This window comes from Cydia splendana, chromosome 5 (assembly GCF_910591565.1).
Source record: "Cydia splendana chromosome 5, ilCydSple1.2, whole genome shotgun sequence".
In the NCBI taxonomy this organism is placed as follows: Eukaryota; Metazoa; Arthropoda; class Insecta; order Lepidoptera; family Tortricidae; genus Cydia; species Cydia splendana.
The window spans coordinates 579,358-604,898 of NC_085964.1; the positions used below are offsets into that span (position 1 = coordinate 579,358).

The 25,541-nt window shown below is 37.1% G+C and overlaps 1 protein-coding gene across 16 annotated transcripts in view; it reads left to right on the top strand.

Moving 5' to 3' along the window:
- LOC134790439 (voltage-dependent L-type calcium channel subunit beta-2) overlaps positions 1 to 25,541 on the top strand; it is a 185,252-nt gene that overhangs the window by 109,244 nt on the left and 50,467 nt on the right. The window contains exon 1 of one of the 16 annotated variants that reach the window (XM_063761241.1): positions 24,110 to 24,267. The exons of the other annotated variants lie outside the window; for them this stretch is intronic. Within the exon in view, the coding sequence (XP_063617311.1) occupies positions 24,214 to 24,267 (54 nt within the window). The 5' untranslated portion in view covers positions 24,110 to 24,213. Of the gene's footprint in view, positions 1 to 24,109; positions 24,268 to 25,541 lie in introns of those variants that run through there. 16 annotated transcript variants of the gene reach the window in all.

The window sequence follows — 25,541 nt, forward strand, 5'->3', positions numbered from 1 at the left end:
ATTCACACCAGTTTTCTAGTTTTTGGAAGTTCAAACTACAAAACATCACGGTTCAAATACGAAAACCGTGGGGTGGGTTGGCGACCTGAGAAAGCGGGAGGGATAGACATCCTATGGTCATGTGTATGCGCGCGAATGCTTGGAAGGCAAGCAAGCGGGGCGACGACGTCGACCTTTCGTTTCTTTTGAGCACATGTTTGAGCTATATCACTAGGTACAACTTATAAAACAAACTCCTTCGCTTGTATGTTCGCAATAAACTGAAAAAACTATTGAACGGTCGTTAGTTTAAAATAATTACAACAAAATGTGTATTGCTTATTTTGTCGCAAACCAATATAATTTATGTAGGCACCTACTTAATAACAATAATAACTAAGAGTTATTTGGTCGATAAATTATATGATGACTTGCGTATTCAAATGCGTTTATGTGGCTTCAGAGTTCAGAGTCTAGTTACTTCACATATATGTAGATCCTTTCTTCTTGAAACCCGCATCTATCATTCATTGTATCATCTAAATCTGAATACAGGTACACGGATTAACCAGGTACTCATGCAGTATAGCTGTCAATTCGCTGCGGCCGTCTCCGCCTCCGCCAAATCGGAATCCGCCAAATAATAAAAACCAATCACACCCGTATTAAAAACACAAATTGATAGCACATACACTATAATTTCCTGTATGCCGATTCTAATATTTATCGCATCGAAACTTTAACGTGATCGCGACATTTTATCATCGATCGAAAATCTCGTCATATACATAATGCTAAGTAGTTCTGTTCTTGCTATTAATTTGAGTGTTTTAGTTATAGTTTCTTTGCAGTTTTAGATCCCGAATCTTCCTGTTGAATTGTAACTGGTCGAATAAATAATTTGATTTCTATAATCATGAATTGCTTGCAACGAGTGTTAGCTTTAGTTTTATGATCCTCGTGCGCTGACCTTTTTTAACCTGTGCGTTGCTAATACCAAAACGTCGTATCTTTCGTATAAATCTAGTGCCTTAAGTCATATTATCCTTAGCGAGGTCGTGTGGGTGTGGATTATTATTTTAATTGTTTCCTATAACGTTGTATGTTAATTGAATCTTGGTTATCGCGTATGTAATACTAGTTTATAATTACAGCACGTCTAGTTTTTTGGTCGGTCAGGTTTTTTAGTTTAATCTTTACAGTTAAAAATAGTATCATTGCTTAAATTATTATTCTGTAATATCTCAGAAATATTAAAAAAAAACTAGAACCATTTATAAAAACTGGTAACATACAGGTACCTACGTGCATCTAACTTTATCAAAATACTCAACTGCTCATGGTGTAGGATAGGTACATAATATCCTCCCTTATTGATGAAGTACCTATTGATATCTCAAAACTATCAAGCTATAGACAGTGAAAAAAAATTAACATCTACCTCGTCACTCGTACCTCGATAGCAATAATATTATCACACAACAACATAACTACCGCTCATAATATATGAATATGTACATGTACAAGTAGATATGTAGCAAGAGAGCTCGCGTGAAACACTTCTTAGGTACGTTTCGTATGTCCACGTCTATTTCCCTTCCCACTGCATTCCCATACCACATCCCATCGCTATTTCCATCTTCAATAGCACACACACACGTACACATACGCGGTATTTTTATTACACACCCGTTTTATTTCAATTTGACAAAATAGAAGGGCCATCGGCGCGTAACATGACACTACTGGGCTTAAATATAACTTCTACGTACACTACTGGTTCTTTTACTAAGGAATACTTTTAAAGGCGAAGTAAAGAAGTAACGGATAGAAAAGTCGGTGGAAATGAGTGTCCCTTTAATGAGAGTTCATTGACTTTTCGAGTGCATTTTCGGAGCGACGAAATGAGCTTCCGTATTCGTTAGGTTTTAGTTTTATGCGTAGTTTTCGTTTTTATGTACGGGTTTAGGGAGATATGTTAGAGATTATGATCGTTAGAACAAGTATTAGAGCAGCTTAAGGTCTAAGATAATAAAAACATTTATTATAAATTGTTTTTAAAGATATTTCAATATTATAATGACCAAACATTGGTTCAAACACGCGAGCACTAATGAATTCATTGTAACGTTTTTTGACACTCGAGATCAGATTGATGCATCGATTTTATAAGGCTATCAGACTTAAAAGCAACTATAGCAAATCAAAAATTACTATAGAATAGTTTTAGACATCTGAGTTTCAGATATGTTATTTTGTTGATTTGTTTTGTTAGTGTTAGGAACGTTAATTCGTACAATAAGAGAGATAAGTTAAAGCCCTGTAAAACCGAAAAACTGCAAATAATCGGATGCCAAGCGCAGCGAGTAGCTTTGAGCACATGCAGCAGGATGTGATTTTGGTAACTGTTTTCGAGCAGTAAAATTTGCCAACTAAGGATACTTAACAGTTTTCTTTACGAACTAATACCTTATCTGCCGTCAGCATATCTAGTCTTTGATATTGGAATATACAAGTACAAATTCGTGGCATTTGTTATGCTTATCTTACATTTGACGCAAAAAAATCGTGCACTGAACTGAATAATTCATCCCCTTATCGGGTCACATAATAATTCTTTCAACCCTCTTATTGTTCGGTATGATAAAATATCGTGTAGAGATAGGAAATCCATAAAATATTAGATTATCTATCTTTGCATCGATCATACCTACAATTCAAATTTGTGCGTACGCGGAAACACATTTTCGATTGAAACATTTGGACTTGGACACTTTTCAAATAAGTAGCAGACATATCAGCCGTATACGTGAAATACTAGATATTGAAACGATATGGATCGGATATGTCAGTGTCAAAATTGACGTTTTTGTTTGAAGAAACGCCAATTTTGACACTTGTTTGACACTGACATATCCAATCCATATCGTTTCAATATCTAGTATGTGACGTATCTCAAATATCAAAATCGCTGTCAAATTAGCATGATCTGACTCTAAAACTTTTATCAAATAAACTGTGGAATAAATCCACTTATAAAATACATTGCTTTGTGCTATTTTTAAGCGTTAACACTAATTCCTCCATACGCATTGAAAACCTTAAAGTCACTCTCACTATCATATAAGTATTATGATATCTATGGTAAACCGTTTGTCGATGTAGTACGATTGTCATTTTGGCTACGCCCTCTGATGATCTTGAATGTATGATAATTCCAAGATGGAATGTGTTGATAGTGGTAACCTGCAATAGTGCTCCCCTAAGCGTCAGCGGTCAATATATTGAATCCCCGTAACAAGCATTTTCTGAAAAGGTTAGCAACGTATTGTAACGCATTTAAAACTGCAAGCATACGATCCACCTAACGGTGAGCGGAGATCACGATCACAATGACATGCTTGTTCTCTACCAGCATGGTACAAAGAAAATAGACACTCCCCATGCTCAAGGCAATGGGAATGGCAACGGAGAACCGTAAAACCTTAGGTGTTCGCCATCGATGTAATCTTTGAGTTCTCTGACGCATAAATCCAACACCTGTCTGTCCGCCCGACACGTAAACCCAGGACGCATCCATTGAACAGTGACGTACGATCCCCAAAACTTTGACAACACAAAACTGGCAGTGAAAATCGCGCGCTGCGTGAAAACAGTTGAAAACCGCAAACGTTCACGCTTCTGGTACAGGTTTTATGGATTGTGCGAAGCTAAATGTCTTATTTTTGGTTAAAAAAACATGCCGTTTACGTTGTTTTGTACGGGAAGGATAGTTCTGAGAATAATTGCAGGCCATCACTGGTAACTTGTAGACGGGGAATCGATAGAGCACTTGCGTAGGAACATTTGGGGTAGTTTTGCGTGCTTGCAGCCAGTATTGTGGAGCTAGTAATGTAATCGCTGTTTTACTGCCTCTAATGTATGTTTTCTGAGTATGTGAATTACTTTTGGAGTGGTTTTATATAGATGAGTTAACATTTTGTATTAGAGTATCTGAATTTTATCGCGAATCTCTAGAGAGATAGTACCTATAAAACAGTACATGTAGATTTTTAATTCTCTCATTGCTTTTTTTTTAAATCTTTATTTGGAAAAAAGGCCTTCGTCGCTGAGCTGTTGCTTAATAATAAGGTAAAGGGCCCCTGTTTCGGCAGGTTAAGGCTCTTGAGAGTGAGTTGAGAGTTTGTATTTTTTTTTAAAATATTACTAAGCATATCAATACCTTGAAAGCTTTTGAATAAGTTATATTAGTTCTTTGTTAATTTTTTCGTGAACCTCTTATTTGGCTCCCATTTCGTGATACAAATTTAGGTCAGCTCCTAAGTTCGTGAATTCGTGTCCCCTGTTTCGGAATAAAGTTTTCTTAGAGAAATTGGTGATAACTTGCTGAAAATCATTTTAAATATTTAACGGTCTTACCTACTTACAAATAATTGTAAGGTCAAATTAAAAATAATATTTAAAAATAAATGTTAAATTGAGAGCTAGCTTAAAGTTTTTTGTACTCGTCGACTTTAATGGTTGAATTAAGACTTTGTAAACCATATGGGTACTTTAATACTTGATTAAAAGCCAAACTATATAAATAAAAAAAGTAAAAAATATATATTTTTTATAAATAATTAAAAATAAAAATTATTTACAAAAAATAATTTACTATCTTATACGTTAAGTATAAACATACACAAAAATAAATCAAATAAATTGAATAATAAACAAAATTGTGCTAGTAGTTAATATGAGAATATATGTGGAATATACCTTAAAAATTTTAACTCGGGTCACATTCAAACTCGTTTCATGAGAATTCTAGTAAAAAAAACATATACCGAATTTCGCTCATACGAAACTTCATGATATACATTAATTGTTTTCTAATTTTTTTTTAATTATCTTCGTTGTTATATTTAAAAACAAGCACTAAAAATATATCTATAAAATCCTTGATTCGTTAGTGGCACGAAATAGGAGACACACGAAAAATAAAATGATCGCTATTTCGTGAGTTTTATTGCAATTTTAAGTTATTTCTATGCATATATTCAATCTTTTTTCTTATCAAATCAATTACTAAGGAACCCACAGAAACACTCCCAAAAATTTTTATTCGAATGGGTTTCGCTTTTCCTTCCTATAAGCTTAACAAGTGAGAGCGCGCACCTTACGCCTAGAAAAAGTGCACGCATACAACACAGCTGTTCGCGGCCGTCTGACAGTTTCGACCGTCGTATTACTCTCAATTTAATCACTAAAATATTGGTTATTATTTTATTAAAGAGATTAAATTGTACAGATTTTTTTCATATGTATAATTTGAATAAAAAATATTTGAATTCCTTATTATTTGCGCTAGAAACAAAACTAACGAAATAACGTACTAACACGAACTTGGGGCCGTTTACCTTAGTTGTTTTATTTTTTAATTTGTAATTTCAAAGACAAGCAGTACTACCACCTGCTTATCGATTGGATAAAATGGAGAATTATTCAAAATACGTGCCTTACTTTATATTTTGGAAATTAACTTATTCTTATACTACTTACTTACTTCAATTACTACCTACTTTGTAGTAATATAGGTAGTCATGATTGTCATGAACATGGAAATTTTCTTTTAAACTATGAATGACTTTATAAGGTGTGAGGTAATATTTCCGCAGTAACATTTATAAAGTTGAACAACTGTATTTGTAAATCTTGTCCACATATTAATTTCATTAAAATTACATAACAACTAGGAAATTATAATTTCATGCGACGATTCGAGAACACTGTCAATCAATCAAATCAATGTCATATTCATTGTTGACATAATGTAACTGTCCAAATTAGGCTAAGTAGTTAAGTACTTATGCTATACATGCGAGCGCATACCTAGTTATAGGTCAATATATGTATACAGTCCACATCGATATTTTGTTAGTATAGAATAAATAAGCATCGAGAGCACACGTTTTGAGTTTAAATTTCCCGGCTCCTCAATAATCAACCTTACCGCCTGGACATATGGTCCATATCGAGCCGGATGCAATTGGTGCATACCTGTGGCCGGGCGGTCGGCGATCGAGATAAGGATGAGCCGGACGAGTGTTTACTGCAAGTTTTAAGTGCAATTATAATTACGCGTAATAACATTGAATGTGAACATTTACATTTTTGGTGTCTATAAGTGATTTTTGAGACTTTTTCGCTAAAGTTTATTACGCTTAACATTATGAGTGAGTTATAATATCGAACTGAGCAATATAAACCGAGTTTTTGAGACATTTTCATCTGAGTGCTAAGTTATCTACCTACTTATAGCTACGAACAATACGAACATTCAAGAGTGTGCAAGTCATCATGTCTACATTAGAAAAGCTTATTGAATATCAAGAGGAGTTAATCAACAATTTGAAGAAATCTGAGAAGAACTATAAAAAATCGCCTAAAGAGAGAATTAAGCAGCCGTATTTAGAAACTAGACTGGAACTACTTGAGCAACAATTTAACGAGTTTCAAAGCGGACATAAGGCGATTATTTCCAAAGCGTCAGGAGACAGAACGGATACATATTTTACACAAGAGAAGTATGAGGAGTTTGAGGAGTTGTATGTTCAGTACAAAACGATTTTACGTGAAGCTTTGAAAATGTTTTTGCCATCAAATGCCCAATCATTACCGCAAACTAGTGACAAGGCCATTGTCAGTGAAAATGGGAATTGTGACGTAAAATTACCTCGCATTATTTTGCCGACTTTTAGTGGCAAATATGAAGAATGGCAAACGTTCTATGATATGTTTTCCTCGTTAATCCACACAAATAAGAATATTACGGCGGTTCAAAAAATGCATTATTTGAAAAGCAATTTATCTGGAGAGGCGCTGAGTTTACTTAGTAATTTTTCGACTACCGATGCAAATTATGATGACGCTTGGAAACAATTAGTTCGACGTTATGATAACAAGAGATATAACTGTAATGCTGTTATGAGGAGCTTATTTTCGACCAAGAAAATACACAACGAGTCTGCTAACGCTGTGAGGCATTTATTGGACAATACATCAACATGTTTGAAGTCGTTGCAGAATATAGGCATTAGCACGAGTACTTGGGACACAATTATCGTGTATTTGGTGATTACAAAATTAGACGCTGAATCTATTAAGCAGTGGGAGCAGCATTTGAATATGCTAGGCGACGACTTACCTACCTGGGAGCAGTTGCGTGAGTTTTTGGAGTACAGATTCAGGTCATTGGAGATGATTGACACCAACACGTCCCGTCCAGCACCACCAGTTAAGCCTGCAGCTAAGGTTAAAACATTTCACACTGCTATCGAGAATAAAGTCAAGATGAGTGACATCGAGTGTGCTATGTGCCATGAGACCCATCACGTTTATCACTGCAAGCAGTTTGGTTCTATGACGCCCAAGGAACGTCAAGATTTTGTGCAAAACAATAAACTGTGTTTTAACTGCCTGATGCCCACACACTCTGTAATGAAGTGTCGTCAGACGTCGAGTTGCCGTAAATGCGGAAGGAGACATCACACTCTCCTTCACTTCGAGAGAGATGCCAACCAGGAGACGAGAGCTACGAGCGAGGTTGCTGCGTCATCGGCGTCACCGAGTGTACCCCTACCCGAGAAACCGAGCACAACACGAGGTGACACAAATATTACAACAGCGTTTTCGAGAGGTGATGCGCTTCAACCTAACCGAGTGCTACTCGCGACGGCTAGAGTTAAGGTATTTAATTCCACTGGTTGTAAACAAACTATTAGAGCTTTAATTGATCAAGGAAGTATGATTTCCTTTATTACTGAGTCAACTGTTCAATTACTTGGTCTCAAACGTAGACCTGTAAGTACTTCGGTGTCAATGCTAGAGGAGTGTAGTTTGAATACCAAACACATGGTTTCATTTCGCGTGGTATCATGCCATGACCCAACAAGTTCAGTCGAAGTTTGTGCTTACGTATTACATTCTTTAACTGCTTTGCTTCCAGCTATCAAGCTTAACGTGCCTAAGTGGAGAGAGATTGAAAACTTACCTTTAGCGGATCCTGAGTATTCAACGCCAGGTAAAGTTGAGATCCTTCTAGGTGCCGAGGTGTATGCAGAAATATTACTCGAGGGCTTAATCAAGAAGCGTTCAGAGGCGAGCAAAGGAACCATGATAGCTCAAAATACTATGCTCGGATGGATCTTGTCTGGCCGAGCAGTGAGAGGATCTGAGACAGAGGTGAGTGCGAGATTTACGAGTTTGCATGTTCATATTCAGGAAGATGACTTATTGAGAAAGTTTTGGGAGATGGAGAACGAGCCTAATATGATTAAAAAAGACATGACTAAGAGTGAGCAACAATGTGAGGAGTTTTTTAACTCAACGACTGTGAGAGATGACGATGGTAGGCTTGTAGTAAGACTACCATTCGCAACTGAGGACCCTAAGTGTCAATATGGCAATTCTAAGGAAATTGCTATCAAGAGATTAGAGATTTTAGAGAGAAAATTAATGAGAGAACCTAAACTTAGAGAAGAGTATAACAAGGTCATGGAAGAATACCTAAGCCTTAATCACATGAGGGCAGTAAGTGAGAGAGAGTTAGAGAATCCGAAGGCTGTGTATCTTCCTTTCCACGCTGTGATTAGGGAGGACAAGGAGACGACAAAATTTAGAATTGTATATAATGCTTCGAGTAAGGGAGTCAACAATGTTTCCCTTAACGACGATCTCCTTGTCGGCCCTAAACTACAACAAGATTTGAGACACATTTTAATGAGAGCTAGAAGTCACAAGATCTGCCTTGTCGCAGATATCATTAAGATGTACAGGATGATTCGTGTAGCTGAGAAGGACACGGATTTCCAGAGAATCGTTTGGCGATTTAAGTCAGACGCATCAGAGCCAATACAACACTACAAGCTTTTGAGATTGACATTCGGGACAGCTTGCGCGCCTTATTTGGCCGTTAAGTCATTACAAAAGCTTGCCGAGTTAGAAGAGAGTAAGTATCCATTAGCTGCGAGAATAACAAGACAAGACTTTTACATGGACGACTTAATTACTGGAGCTAACACCGAGGCTGAGGCACTAAACATATTTGACGAGATGAATGAGTTGATGAGATCTGGTGGTTTCGAACTTCAAAAATGGAATACTAACTCTAAAACTGTACTGAAGAAGATTGTAGGTAATAAAGAGGTATCAGATCAGACAGTGCACCTAAAACTAAATAATACAATGAAGGTTCTTGGAGTGAGTTGGAACAGAGATACAGATAATTTTGAATATACATTAAATTTATCCAATGTTCAAGAACCTATTACTAAGAGAAAAGTGTTGTCTGATGTAGCTAGGTTATACGATCCCCTGGGGTGGATTGCTCCAGTCGTGGTTGTTGCCAAAATCTTCATCCAGAAGTTGTGGAAGTCGGGTCTAGAATGGGATTGCCCATTGACAGAAGAGTTGGTGAGAGAGTGGCTGTCGTTCAGAGAGGCATTGGTAGATCTTAAGCAGCTGGCTATACCAAGATGGCTAAACGCCACGTCGAGCTCAAAGATCGAATTGCACGTTTTTGCAGACGCTTCAAAGTCAGCGTTTGCAGCAGCGGTCTATATGAGAGTGACTGATGAACTAAATGGTGTACATGTACATCTGATAACAGCTAAAACAAAAGTAGCCCCGACAGAGAGAGAAATTTCCATCCCGAGACTTGAGCTGTGTGCTGCCGCCTTAGCAGCGAAACTTATATTTGAAGTTGCACAGGTAATGGACGTACCTAAAGAGAACCTACACGGTTGGACAGACAGTACAATAGTTCTAGCCTGGCTCAAAGGAGGATCAGCTCGTTGGAGTACATTTGTGAGTAACAGAGTGTCTACGATCTTGAATATACTGGAGTTTGAGCAATGGAGTCATGTACCTACTGAGTTTAACGCTGCCGACTGTGCGTCTCGCGGTTTACAACCAAGAGATTTACTAGACCATTCATTGTGGTGGAATGGTCCGCAATGGCTAGCCCAACCTGACTTTGAGAAAAACGACATAATCATAGAAGACACACATGAGGAGGAAAGAGTCGCATCTTTAACTGTTGTATCCCATGTTGATGAAGAACCCCCAATCTGGTCGAGGTTTTCTTCATTGTCGAGACTGTTAAAAGTTATTTCGTACTGTAGAAGAGTATTAAATCTAAAATTGCCAAAAACCGAGAGAGTTAAATTACCTAATTATGTAACTTCTGAGGAGATGGATAAGACTTTGCTTTCGTGTATTAATCAAGTTCAAGAGAAAGAGTTTTCACATGAGATAAAACAGTTAAAGAGTCGAGGAGTCGTGCCTAAAAAGAGTTGTCTACGCACTCTTTGTCCTTTTTTGGATGAAAAGGGGACATTAAGAGTTAGCGGTAGAATAGAACAATCTGATGCAAGTTACGATACGAGACATCCGGTGATTATGCCTGGTAAAAATCAATTTACCTCGCTTCTAATTATTGATGCTCATCATCGTACTTTGCATGGCGGTCCTCAAATAATGTTAAACTTTTTAAGATCCAAATATTGGATATTGCAAGCGAAGGATCGTACTAAGAAGGTTTATAGAGAATGTGTCACGTGTTTGAGATATTCGAGCAAGAAGTCTATTCCTATAATGGGACTTCTACCTGAAGCGAGAATGAAACCCAGTAAGCCTTTCAAATCTACGGGGGTAGATTACTGTGGTCCTATTAATATAAGGTTTTCACCAGGTAGAGGAGCTAAGTCTTTTAAAGGCTATATATGCCTGTTCGTGTGCATGGTTACCCGGGCAATACATCTCGAGGCAGTTACGGATTTGACAGCCAAGGGTTTCATTGCTGCATTCAGGCGTTTTACTGCAAGGAGAGGTTACTGCCAAGACTTGTATAGTGACAACGGCACTAATTTTGTTGGTGCTGACAGAGAGATGAGAGACATGTTTAACACTGCTAAATCATCATTACCTAATGAGATAGCAGCCATACTTACCTTAGAGCATACGACTTGGCACTTCATCCCTCCGCAAGCTCCCAATTTCGGCGGTCTTTGGGAAGCTGGGGTTCGTAGTACAAAAGGGCATTTGAGGAAGGTAATAGCGAATAGCACACTTACCTATGAGGAATTAGCGACGGTCCTGGCGCAAGTGGAATCATGTTTGAATTCTCGGCCTTTATCTGTATTGAGCGATGATCCAAGCGACCCTCTACCATTGACACCAGGTCACTTTTTGGTAGGTGAACCATTGATAAATATAGCTGACGAATATAATCCCGAGTGTAATGTAGTTGGTTTAGATCGTTGGCGCTTAACGCAAAAAATTGTATCTGATTTTTGGAAACGGTGGTACAAAGAATATTTAGTAACCCTTAGTCAAAGATATAAATGGAATTCTAATGTTACTACCGAACCTGAGATTAATGACGTTGTTATTTTAAAAGAAGACAATGTACCTCCTGCTAAATGGATTTTAGGCAAGATCATTCAAAAACATACTGGGCCTGACAATATAACACGAGTTGTTACCGTTAAATGTAAATCAGGAATCTTGAAGCGCCCAGTTAGTAAATTGTGTGTAATAACTAAGTGATGTTATACATAACTAAGTTATACTTGTACATATTAGTTTAGAGTGCCGACTGTGTTATGTTTGACATTTTTATTGTTGTTATTGTATAGATTTTGCTGTGTAAATAAAGAACTATGTTCTTGGCGGGCGGAATGTCCAAATTAGGCTAAGTAGTTAAGTACTTATGCTATACATGCGAGCGCATACCTAGTTATAGGTCAATATATGTATACAGTCCACATCGATATTTTGTTAGTATAGAATAAATAAGCATCGAGAGCACACGTTTTGAGTTTAAATTTCCCGGCTCCTCAATAATCAACCTTACCGCCTGGACAGTAACCCTGGAAAAACGTTGCAAACATAGCATGACATATAACCCCCTCTTTCTACGAGCATTAAGTCAAGCCACCAGATTGGGAAGTGGGTAATTCGCGTCAAGACACTCGCTATTAGGGCGCGGGGACGTCGGCGCCTCGCGTGCGCCCTTAATTGCTTGCTAGTGCCATGTTTTACGCATTATATGGCTTAAGTGAGCAATTTGAACGAGCGAGTTCACTTGCATGTCTACTCGTACTTGCCTTAACTGCGAGACTTGCTAGCTTCCTTAGCGCCTTTTGTGCGCCCTTAATTCCTTGCTAGTGCTTTATTTTACGCGTTATATGGCTTAAGCGAGCGAGTCTTTGTATCTATTTACTTGACTGTCTACTTACTTTGCGTGAAAGCTTTTGATGCACAGAGCGCCTCACGTACGCTCTTAATAAGTGCTCGCTCATGCCATGTTTTAAAAATTATCCTGCCCGAGCCAGCACTAAACACATGAAACTGACAAGTCCATAACAGTCTACTGGAAGTTTACTTGTCAACTGTGGTCTGTGTAACTAAATGTGTGTGTGTGTGTTCCTTCTGCGCCTTGCTCTGGCGCTGCATCTGGCCGAGCGGTCATGTCATGTGAATGCTGCTAGAATGAAGGTTAAAAGTCCTCCGAATTGACGTTCCAGTAAATGCAATTTTCCTACTTTATTTTTGAATTTCTCAAGTACTAACGTGAGTAATTCCAGTAACTCTATCCTAGTAACTATCCTCTTCAAAGGCAGCAGATAACTGCGTGAGTCTTGGGGCAAGTTTGGCACGCAGGATTGTGTGAAGCAGATACTGCGACTGCCCGATTGAATGATAGGGCAATTAACTTCCCGACGTACTAGTTTCATGGCTCTGAGGGGTTTCGTGGGAGTGGGGGTTGTAAATTTTGAAAATAACGTGGTTGAACGGTTTAGTAATGCTTTGCAGCAAATTTTACGCTTCCCAGCTACTTTTACGCTGATTTTACTTATGATAACTTCTACTATTTTCAAGTAGTGTCACGGGGAGTTTTCCTAGCCCGGCTGGGGCTTTGCCCAGAGGAAACTCACGGACAATTAAGGTTACTAAATTAACCAATCTAAATCTTAACCAAAAACTCAAGCAGGTGCTTACACTTATTTCCATCAACTATTCAGGGGTTTCTAAAGGATGTCAAAATGAAATGTTAGTTCTGTGACACATAATTTATTTCTATTCTCACACTGAGGAAGTTGTTCTACAAGTAAATCATTTATTAAGCTAGCATTACGCACCTTATTCTATAATGTCAGACGATAGAGCCGGGTCGTGCCAAAATGGTTCTACAATGATTTACAAGCAGACCTATCTAAATTTGTTAGTACCTAATTTATCATTTGCCATCACATATGATTCTACTAAATTCTTTAACTTTAAATTTGGAAATGCTTCTAGGACGGAAGGAAAGCGTACACCAACCTCATAACAATGTTCCACCAGTTCAAGCCCGACGTGTCATCCTCCGCTGTGCCGGAGCCGATTTGCAGCAGCGGGAATCTGTCCCGACACCGCAGAGCAACACCGAAGGACTAAGGTCTCAGTTTGAAAGCGACGTCATCTCCATCCAGCAGAAGAGCGAAATTCCTATGGCGAGCTGCTCACCCGACACACTTGAAGTTTTAGGAATATGGACAGACTTCCATACTCTGATATGCGAACTGATTTCACATCCGTAGTAACATAAAAACGAAAAAAAAACCCCGTCAGCTGAAAGAAACAATTCAAGATTAATAACTAGAAGCATGTGCTCTGCTAACCTAAGAGACATTATATGATCTAAGTTTCTCACCAGCTGGAAATTCCTACAGTGGACTCATCTCACAGCTCTGATACCCATCCCACCACATTGTTTCGGCAGCAGACTGGAAACAAAACGAATGGTCAAATAAGCAGGGACAAAGATTCAACAAGGAGTCAAACCTGAAGACAATTATATATTATCATATTCTACTTACTGTCTGTGGCAAAATAACTTCTGCATGAGCTTCCTAGCTCATGGATGCAGCGGCTGCTGCCTAATCAAGACTCGGATCGATGCTACCATAGCATGATGTATTTAGCTTCACTTTCTAAATTAAAAGATGCCCATCCAGGGCAAAAGCCAACCAGGAAATGATCTCAACCTAACTGTCCCTGGGATAACACAATCAAAATAACAGTAACTAATGAAATTCTTGGAATAATTTTTGTATGTAAGTCCAACATATAGAAAAAATCATATTTAATTATCTAAACATATTTCCACCTTTTTTGTATTTAAAAATTAAGTTTTGATTTAAATATTTAATAAATACTATTCCATCAATTTAGGATTTAATTTGAAGTAGCAACACCATCAGATTTAATTAGTTTCTAATTGGCCAAATGGTTGTCATTTACCCTACCAGACCCAGATAGACCCAGATTTAGATTTACCCAGAGTAAACGCCCTCGCTTACGCCATAACGTTTCGTTCTACGATTGTTTCGTTTGGAGTGTTGGATATTGTGGTAAAAATATTCGATCACGACTGTATGTGCGGAACGTGGTGAGCAGCAATGTCTGTTTTCACTACTATTTTTTTTGTTTTATGTGATGAATGAAAGGGTTCTTGGAACAGTGCTCTAAATGCGTGGAGTATGAAAGGGGCGTTACAATCGAGCTCATTTTTTTAAGTTTTGGAGCGATCCTTAATACGGCCAGGGGTTTTTTGTGAGAAGTATCGGGTGCTTACCACACCCGAGCGCCGTGTTGGTGCGTTGGTGTTTTGGGTCGACAGGGGTCCACACCCAGGAGATTTTGTGAGGTATGGCGGGGCGCGCACCGCATACCACGGACGTTTTGCGTTCTTTTTATGTACTCCGATGGGTTCTTGCTCTTTTCAGGCGTCGACTGGTACTCGCTGGTGGGTACCTTTTTTCTGTACGTGTTGCCCATAAGTCCAAGCCATAGAGGCGTTGGTGAGGCACACGATTTTTTGTGTTCGCGCTGCCGATACAACGACAAATATTTTTGTAGGCGAAGATGCGACACGCGGTATCGCCGCCAATCATGCCTGGCGTGCGATACTGTTTCAGTACTCAACCTCAATGGTTGAGATTTTTGGGCATGTTGCAACCTCAGAGTTGTGTAAGGTTTTGGTCGGTTTGTTTTGTGATCCGGAGAGTTGGGGGATAGGTTACTCTCACCAACTCGAAGGGCCTAGATGTTTTGGTATGGTTTGGTTAGTTTTGTTTAATGGAAGAGTTGGCACAGTTAAGATGTGTCCAATTCAACCGTTTGTTGTTGGTTTTTTTTAGGATTGGTATTTTGTCTGTTTGGGTTTGTTGTGGTTGTCAACCTGAAGGGTTGACACAATTATTGGTGTCCTCAACCTGTAGGGTTGCGACATTTTAGGATTAGTATGGAAATTTCGGAATTGCGAATTATATTTTGGATTGGATTTTATTTAGCTTCTCAAGTTTATAAAGTAAACTTCGAAGTAGGAATTATTTCGGAATTTTTATTTTGCCCGGTCTAGTAGAGATAGGTTTAGGAATGCTGATCATCAGTCCTGGCAGTTGGTTTGGTTTTTTCCAGCGCAACGATGCAATGTTGTGCTGGTAAAACCAAGGAATGTTTACTGGTTAGTTAGGAATAATGTGGTGGATTTTTCTGATGTGTTCGGATACCACACACGTTAGGGTTTTAGTTATTTAGTGTTACGTGGGTTCGAGAATTTAGAAATTTAAAATTTATTGGTTAGCGGTTTTGTTGTGCATGGAGAATGAGTAATTGTATCCTTGGCTTTTCTTTTCTGGATAGGGATCTCGAAACCTGCGGCAATCATTTTGGTTGTTTCTTTTTAGGTGCTCCCATACTAGGTATGGTCGAGGTAGTTTCGTATTGTTTTGTTTACTTTTCTTTGTGACACATGTTTTGGATTTAGGATAGTCGCTGAGGACAGCGAGCGTTTTACCCTTGGTAAAACGCAACAGCGGGGAGAGGGGTATTGTGACACGGCACTTTGCATGTATAATTCAGTTTAACGTTTTTAGGATTGTCTCGAATATAGTATAGTTTTGTTTTATGGCAAGGAAGTCATTGATGTAGCAACAAAACAAATGACAACCATTTGGCCAATTAGAAACTAATTAAATCTGATGGTGTTGCTACTTCAAATTAAATCCTAAATTGATGGAATAGTATTTATTAAATATTTAAATCAAAACTTAACTTTTAAATACAAAAAAGGTGGAAATATGTTTAGATAATTAAATATGATTTATTTCTATATGTTGGACTTACATACAAAAATTATTCCAAGAATTTCATTAGTTACTGTTATTTTGATTGTGTTATCCCAGGGACAGTTAGGTTGAGATCATTTCCTGGTTGGCTTTTGCCCTGGATGGGCATCTTTTAATTTAGAAAGTGAAGCTAAATATATCATGCTATGGTAGCATCGATCCGAGTCTTGATTAGGCAGCAGCCGCTGCATCCATGAGCTAGGAAGCTCATGCAGAAGTTATTTTGCCACAGACAGTAAGTAGAATATGATAATATATAATTGTCTTCAGGTTTGACTCCTTGTTGAATCTTTGTCCCTGCTTATTTGACCATTCGTTTTGTTTCCAGTCTGCTGGCGAAACAATGTGGTGGGATGGGTATCAGAGCTGTGAGATGAGTCCACTGTAGGAATTTCCAGCTGGTGAGAAACTTAGATCATATAATGTCTCTTAGGTTAGCAGAGCACATGCTTCTAGTTATTAATCTTGAATTGTTTCTTTCAGCTGACGGGGTTTTTTTTTCGTTTTTATGTTACTACGGATGTGAAATCAGTTCGCATATCAGAGTATGGAAGTCTGTCCATATTCCTAAAACTTCAAGTGTGTCGGGTGAGCAGCTCGCCATAGGAATTTCGCTCTTCTGCTGGATGGAGATGACGTCGCTTTCAAACTGAGACCTTAGTCCTTCGGTGTTGCTCTGCGGTGTCGGGACAGATTCCCGCTGCTGCAAATCGGCTCCGGCACAGCGGAGGATGACACGTCGGGCTTGAACTGGTGGAACATTGTTATGAGGTTGGTGTACGCTTTCCTTCCGTCCTAGAAGCATTTCCAAATTTAAAGTTAAAGAATTTAGTAGAATCATATGTGATGGCAAATGATAAATTAGGTACTAACAAATTTAGATAGGTCTGCTTGTAAATCATTGTAGAACCATTTTGGCACGACCCGGCTCTATCGTCTGACATTATAGAATAAGGTGCGTAATGCTAGCTTAATAAATGATTTACTTGTAGAACAACTTCCTCAGTGTGAGAATAGAAATAAATTATGTGTCACAGAACTAACATTTCATTTTGACATCCTTTAGAAACCCCTGAATAGTTGATGGAAATAAGTGTAAGCACCTGCTTGAGTTTTTGGTTAAGATTTAGATTGGTTAATTTAGTAACCTTAATTGTCCGTGAGTTTCCTCTGGGCAAAGCCCCAGCCGGGCTAGGAAAACTCCCCGTGACAGTAGTGAAGTGATATATTTTAGGTACCTTAAGAGTTCTTGTGATTATCAGTTTTGTTTGAATCATACCTAAATGTTGGATAATTTGTGAACGCCCAAAAGACGATGGTTCGGATGGTTCAATACCAGCCCCGGGCACTGAAGGTTTTGGCCACTTTTTCTTTGCACGTGTAGTGGATTACATATATGTGTAAGTAAATATCAAAAATACCCAAAACCTAAAACTTTTGTAGACTCATTTGAAGTTTATTCAATTTCTGTTACCATTTTGCGTAAACTAAAGATATTTTGATATGCATAGACACATGTAACTTTAATGCATTTTGAATAGCGACAACCTGTCATATCATCATAATGCGTGTCATAATGAGCCCCATAATTTTGCGGGGGTGCGTGTTATGGTCGTTCCTTTTGACAGTTAGTGGCTGAACAATGCCTCTTATTTTACTACTGAATGCCATATTAGGTATTATGAAGTTTATTGGGTCTGTTGTATTCTTCGTAGGACTGAAGCTTGCAGTTGTGGATGTGGGGTGGTTCCTAGGAAGAAACATAATATGTACCTAATTACTAAGCAGACTAATTAGTCTGCTTAGTAAGTTGCAAACGTAAATAATTTCAATTGAAACTTTCCAGATACGGTCACGTTTCTCGTTATTGGCATAAAATAATTAAATAAAATGTTTCAGTTTTTATACTAAAAATGACTTTCAGATGTTGCTCTAAGCTTATTTTCTTACTGTCGACTGGTGCGTTTCACTACTACATACTAGCAAAGACATATGTAACTCCGTATAAGATGAATAAAGTCTAAGAAAAAAACGTGCCTCGGAAATCAAGAAAAAATCATTCTCGGATAGATGGCGCACACGCCTTTGGCCTATGGTCGGCTAGATGGCGTTGACGACACCGTTTCATATTTAACAATTTTAACACATAGGTATCAGCGAATGAACATGGGTCAAAATGATATATAAATAATAAAATCATTTATCCATACATATAATTTTTTTCGATAGTTTTATACGTTTTCATTTTGAGTTTTAGTCGTATGTCGATAGATGGCAGTAAATTTACTGTGACTACAAAATTTACTATGACAGGACCCCTCTATACTATCTATTCTCTTTGATACTAGACTAACAAATAAGGTAAACGGCCCCAAGTTCGTGTTAGTACGTTATTTCGGTAGTTTTGTTTCTGGCGCAAATAATAAGGAATTCAATTATTTTTTATTCAAATTATACATATGAAAAAAATCTGTATTATTTAATCTCTTCAATAAAATAATAACCAATATTTTAGTAATTAAACTGAGAGTAATACGACGGTCGAAACTGTCAGACGGCCGCGAACAGCTGTGTTGTATGCGTGCACTTTTTTTAGGCGTAAGGTGCGCGCTCTCACTTGTTAAGCTTATAGGAAGGAAAAGCTAAACCCATTCGAATAAAAGTTTTTGGGAGTGTTTCTGTGGGTTCCTTAGTAATTGATTTGACAAGAAAAAAGATTGAATATATGCATAGAAATAACTTAAAATTGCAATAAATCGACTCACGAAATAGCGGTCATTTTATTTTTCGTGTGTCTCCTATTTCGTGCCACTAACGAATCAAGGATTTTCTAGATACATTTTGAGTGCTTGTTTTTAAATATAACAACGAAGATAATTAAAAAAACAAATTAGTAAACAATTAATGTATTTCATGAAGATTCGTATGAGCGAAATTCGGTATATGTTTTTTTCACTAGAATTCTCATAAAACGAGTTTTAATGTGACCCGAGTTAAATTTTTTAAGGTATATTCCACGTATATTCTCATATTAACTACTAGCACAATTTTATTTATTATTCAATTTATTTCATTTATTTTTGTGTATGTTTATATTTAACGTATAAGATAGTAAATTATTTTTTGTAAATTTTTTTTTTTATTTTTTTTTTATTTAAATAGTTTGGCTCTTAATCACGTATTAAAGTACCCATATGGTTTACAAAGTCTTAATTCCACCATTAAAGACGACGAGTACAAAAAACTTTAAGCTAGCTCTCAATTTACCATTTTTTTAAATATTATTTTTAATTTGACCATACAATTATTCGTACCTAAGTAGGTAAGACCGTTAAATATAAATGATTATCAGCAAATTATCACAAATTACTCTAAGAAAACTTTATGCCGAAACAGGGGACACGAATTCACGAACTTAGGAGCTGACCTAAATTTGTATCACGAAATGGGAGCCAAATAAGAGGTTCACGACAAAATTCATATAAAAAAAAGTTTCAATTAAAACCCTACAGTTTATACATTAAATTATTAACAAAGAACTAATATAACTTATTCAAAAGCTTTCAAGGTAATGATATGCTTAGTAATATTTAAAAAAATATACAAACTCTCAACTCACTCTCAAGAGCCTTAACCTGCCGAAACAGGGGCCCTTTACCTTAGTCAAAAATACTGCTTCCGACGTCGCTTGAAACAAGACTCAATCCTACTCAAATATCACAAACAAATTTGACACGATCCTATCATCAAATCAATGAATGAACCATAAACATCACATCTTACTCATCGGATAATATAGCAAGGTTCCAACTGGAGTTTTCGTGTGTTTGTACAAACAACAACACACTTTAACTGACCTTTAATACACTTTATATCGTTTCAATAAGGTTTGCGATTGGTTAACTTTGTCGACGATGGTACTGAGTTTCGTTAGGTGTCGCTTGCGTAATACCAACTATTCCGAGCTAATATAAAAGTTACATTAAAATAGACCGTCTACAATAAACAGTAATAGTGTCGCGTGGCACTCGTTGGATTTTTCCAGCAAGCCAAGCTAAGCCAAGTGGCAATCGTTGATAGAAAGCGCTAATCAAAACTGAAATAATGTATGGAAATGATCACGCGACATTTTTACTTTTCAATCGGCGTTTGTCGCTTGGCTAGGCCCCCACTACGGATTTTACTCCAGGTACTCCTCTTTTTCCACGTTTCGATGTCACTTAATTTACCTCTTTGTCTTTTTTGGAATTTATATTTTTTTATTTATTTTCGTGTGTGCATTTACCGATTGCACTTTAACAATCCACTGAAAAAACTATATTGCTGGAAAATTTTATTGCTGGAAAATTAAAATGTCAAGGGAATGGTTGATTGTTTGTGATAAATATACGATAATTATTAGTCAACGAGTCAATGATACTTACGATTAAATAACTGTTTTTGTTTTACAAACCCCGATATTTTGGGACCCAACGTGGGGCTAAGACGTTGCGCAATAGTGTATTTGACTAGTTGTCAAATCAGTTTCTTTTTTCGAACTGTCAACGTTTTGCTACTATGGAATTTATATGAAACACTAGCATGTGACGTCACAATCAAATTACCTACTCTTTATAGTTTTATACGGATTTTAAAATAGAAATTGTGTCTAAAAATAACTGCTGTTTAAGTATGTTTCTTTATTAATATTCTGGTGCTTTATTTCATGCATGATGTAAAATAATTTATTTCAAATACAGTCAAATATACCCTATTAATTTAAAAGCTAAAACAGAAAGCTCATTCCATAGTCTTATAAATTATAAGTAGATAAGTTTATTTGTCAAAAATTTCATTGTCACCCAACCTTTTATGCATTTATGTGAAGTTTTAGTCCAATAGAATAATGGGAAAAGTGGGTCTAATTTAGATTGCATGATTGATTTGACTTGAACACACATAGGTACCTTACTTACACACTTGAAAGTTAAATAAAAGCTTATAAAAACAACAACGCTTAGTTTTGGCATGCTGTTTTATGCTTTTGTATATTATGTATATGATGTGTCCATTGTGCAAAAAATGGATTTGATATCGGTTTACAGATTTTTCAGAGAGAACGGTTGAAATTGATACGGATGTGTTAGTAATTGGTGACGAGCTGTGATTGAATTCGTTGAACTTATAAGCAACTTTGTGTCGCAGGGGGTGAATGAACCGTCTATTTCAGACGTTGTTATATACAGTAGGTACAGATTTGGTCTACGAATGTAGTTTCATTCTATTAATGAAATTTGTTTTTTTTACATTAGCTAAAAATTATGCCTGTTTCCAAAAAGAATTCGTTACTTATAGATTATCCAAAAAACATATTTCGAACACCTAAATACAATTGTTAAATAATTGGGCAAGCATTTTCGTATTTGAGATTTAATTTTAAATATTTTTCATTTGATTATTAAGTACGGGTACCTACATACCTACTTATTTTCAGAAAGTTAACTGACTCATTCTAGTAGCGCCATCTATGATCAATCTGACAAACTATACATGATTTCTAATTTCAGCGCCGTCTAGCGGCACACATTAAAATCATTTTGCTATCGAGTTCACTCATACTTGACTAGTGCACACAGTTGGTTTCATTATGATGTAGTATAGCCTACATCTAGCAGATGGCGTTAGTAGTATCATGTAAACTATTGTAAACTGGCTTGTTTATTCCCTTGCGGTATGCGGGTTCGGATACGGAACTTTGTACATTTAGTATACCTACTTCGTTCAGTCACAAGTATAATTTTATCATCTGCAATGATTATAATAATACTATACCAAATGCACGCAGGATAACTATGTAAAGAGAGCTGTTATAAATACCTAGCAAACCTAAATGTTTTTTTTAAATTGTTACCAATTTATCGGTAATTTTCTTATTCAAATTACTTAATCCTTGATCCCAAAACAAAGGCAAACTTTACTCCTCAAGACCACTTACATAAAAAAAAATATGAAATACCTATTAAAATAAATTAGTACCTATTTCATTCTAACCTACTAACTAATTAGGAACTAATCAGGATATATATTTTGTATTGTATGTTTTAAATAGGTACGGGATAACTTGTTTTTTTTTAATCATTATTTTCAGATATCATAATCATTGATGAGAAACACCTAATGTTAGGTGTAATGTATTTTGTTTAGACCTAAGCCTGACCTGTAACTTGGTGTTATAAATAAATTATTTGTATTTGAATGTAGAATACGAATTACTTTCCATAGTGAGAACCAAAATTGACCAATGAATAGGTATACCTTTCAGCGATAAGTTCTCAGATTGCTACCGGCTTTCTGCATGCAATCCAAGCAACACTGTCACCGCACTCATGCCGTTTCTTACTCGTACGAGATAAAATCGAAATTTGATGGACTTGGTATACCGCATAACATTGCCCCGCTTTGCATGTGCTTTAGCTCTTCCCAGATCACATTAACGTTCAGATTCGCTTGTTTGACATTTTATTTACCGTTTCTGCAGTGATGAGTGTCGCCAACAGTTCCGGATAGTGAGACATTGATCTGTCATTTTGTAACTCACAAAGTTTACGACCACTTCGTTGACAACCAGTATAAATCTTTCTTGTTACTTACTTCAAATCTTGGGGTCAAGATACACTGGACAAATAGTTGAGTGTACCTAATAATGTTTTGTAAATAGTTGTGGTCTGGACAGTGTCCTATTAGCTCAAGACGTATGGACACATGTCTTTGCGAGATTTAGATGTTTTTCAGGAATTCAGTGTCAAGAGTCAAGTCCACGGGCAATGAGGAAGTGTCGGCAGTAGTCTCGTAACGTAACGTTTGGTAAAAGGGTAGGTATTTATTTAAGGTATTTTTTTTCTTCAGAATAATGCTAAATTTGAGTCATGAGTATTTCTCAAAGCAATGGAAAGACATCTATCTTGAAACCCCAGGTTGTAGGTGCAGACTTTCGAACTACCCTCAGTCGCATAAGTAAATCTGTGGCTACAACTCAATAATAACTCCCCATGCACAATTGTATAGTGTAATAAAATTGATCAGTTGACTATTACATACTTTACTGACAACTTACAGAAGAGCATATCCAGAGCTGTTATTTTCATCACTAACTAAGCATATATTCGCCTCATGAAGACTACTATTACATTGATCTATGATTACTTACATGTACACATCGGTAACTCGTGGCATTTAGGTAGCACTTAAAATATTTTTTTAATTAATTCCTTTTTTTAGTGGTTTCTTTTTCTCGACTCGTATAGGAAGAACATTGTCACATCACTAGTCTGTTAGAAACTGTCAAGTGCCACGAGTTACCGATGTGTGCTCATCACTAATCTTTTAAGTGCTACCTAAATGCCACGAGTTACCGATGTGTATATGTAGTATTTACTCATTATGAGATAAGAACACTCTGTTCTGATCAAAGTAAAGACGCTGGTAGCTGGTATGCACGCTGGTAGAAGTAAAGAAATCTGACCATATTCCCATCTCTTATCGAGCACTCGCCTCTATAAAACCAGGTAAATATAGCCGGGAGATCCGTGAAACATTCATGATCGTAGTTTACTCCTGTCTTGGTTACGCCTAAGACTGGTTGAGAATTGGGAATACGCCAAAGGTCATTCCAATGGCTAGCTTTTACATATTACCAGACGTAACCAGTATAATAACGCTCTTTGATTACGCATAGCTGCCACGAAACTCAAGGCCGCAAATAAATTGGGTTTTAGACCGTAAGACGGCGGGAATGCCAGGAAGCGACCGCGAGCGTCAGAATTCTAAAATCTTCCTACATCTCTCTCTATTGACGCAAGTGTGTTAGAGATGAAGATAGTCGATTGTCGAATGTTTGTTCGTGGTAGTCCCCCAGATCGTACGGGAAGCTGCGACGGGTGCGCGTGAGTCAGTATTTTTAGCGCGCAGCTCCGCGCCGTCGCCCCAAAACACTAATATAATGCATAATTAGTGATCTAAAGTGTAACATGTGCTTATGACAATGGACAGGATAAGGCGGCAGCGCCTTTACAAGCTGGGGAGGAGACGGGTGAGTGCAGTTTTGTGTTAAATATACATTAGGTTTGGGCGTTTTGGCTAAAACACCGTCTCGTGACAGATACCCTCAGTTGACAGCTAAAACTCAATCGCAAGATTGACATTTATCTTAGCAACATTGAAGGTATTCTGTATTGAAATGATATTGAAATACAGTAATGTTTTTAAGATTGCTAAACAACGATTTGAATGTGATTACGATAACGCGATTGTTGAACTCTCGTGTTTGACGTGTCTTGTAGGTACCTTCAGTGATTATCTCCAAGATTTTACATTACATAGCAGAGCTGTGTAAGGGCAAAGATGTAAGGGATAGATTTTTTTGATCCGATGATCGTGTTGTCATTGACATTTCTTCTGCGTAGGGTATTTTAGTGGCATTACATTTTCATGATATTAAAATATGTATTATAAATTGTTATGGTTAATTTCTCTGTCTACATTTTACATTCAGATGGTTTTATTGGTTTTAACCATTGATTTCTCTTATCGCATTTATACAGTTTTGATGAGAGTACAGATTTTAAAGGCTGTTTTAATAGTTTACACTAGGGATGTGCCTACCGATTAGTCGCCGACTAGTCGGGAAAGCCGACTATCCGGCCCCATTTGTAGTCGGCGATTAGTCGGCGACTAGTCGGCAAAAATGGCCGATTAGTCGGCACTTTATAAGTGACAGATAAACAGGGCAAAAAGAAATAAACAGCAAATTATTTACTATAAGCTTTTCATCTATTTTACCGAAATTCCTATTTAGGGTGCTTACGAAAACTTTTGTTCGAATTATTGACCGCTTGGTCGCTTTCTTGTCCGATTGTCCGGTTGTCGTATGATTAGGATTTTTTATTTATTTCATTTTTCAGCGTTACTATTTATAATATGACGAATAACGCGACGAAAGGGGTAAAACGGTTGTTTTTAAGTGCATCTGAAGTTCTGAACCGAACTTAGACGAAACTAATGATCCGGCCGACTAGCCGACTAGTCGGCCAAATCAATAGTCGGTACATCACTAGTTTACACACAAAAATATAATCATACTGTGCGTAAGCGTAACGGCACAATTCGAACTTTAAAATAAGTACATCAAATATTACGACTGATACGATATAGATTACCTATACATACATATATGTCAGTGTCAAAAGTGACGTTTTTGTTTGAAGAAACGTCACTTTTGACATTGACATATCTAATCCATATCGTATCTTGTCGTAATATTTGACGTTTCTTAAAGTTCGAATTGGCCCGTACTTAAGTGTTGTG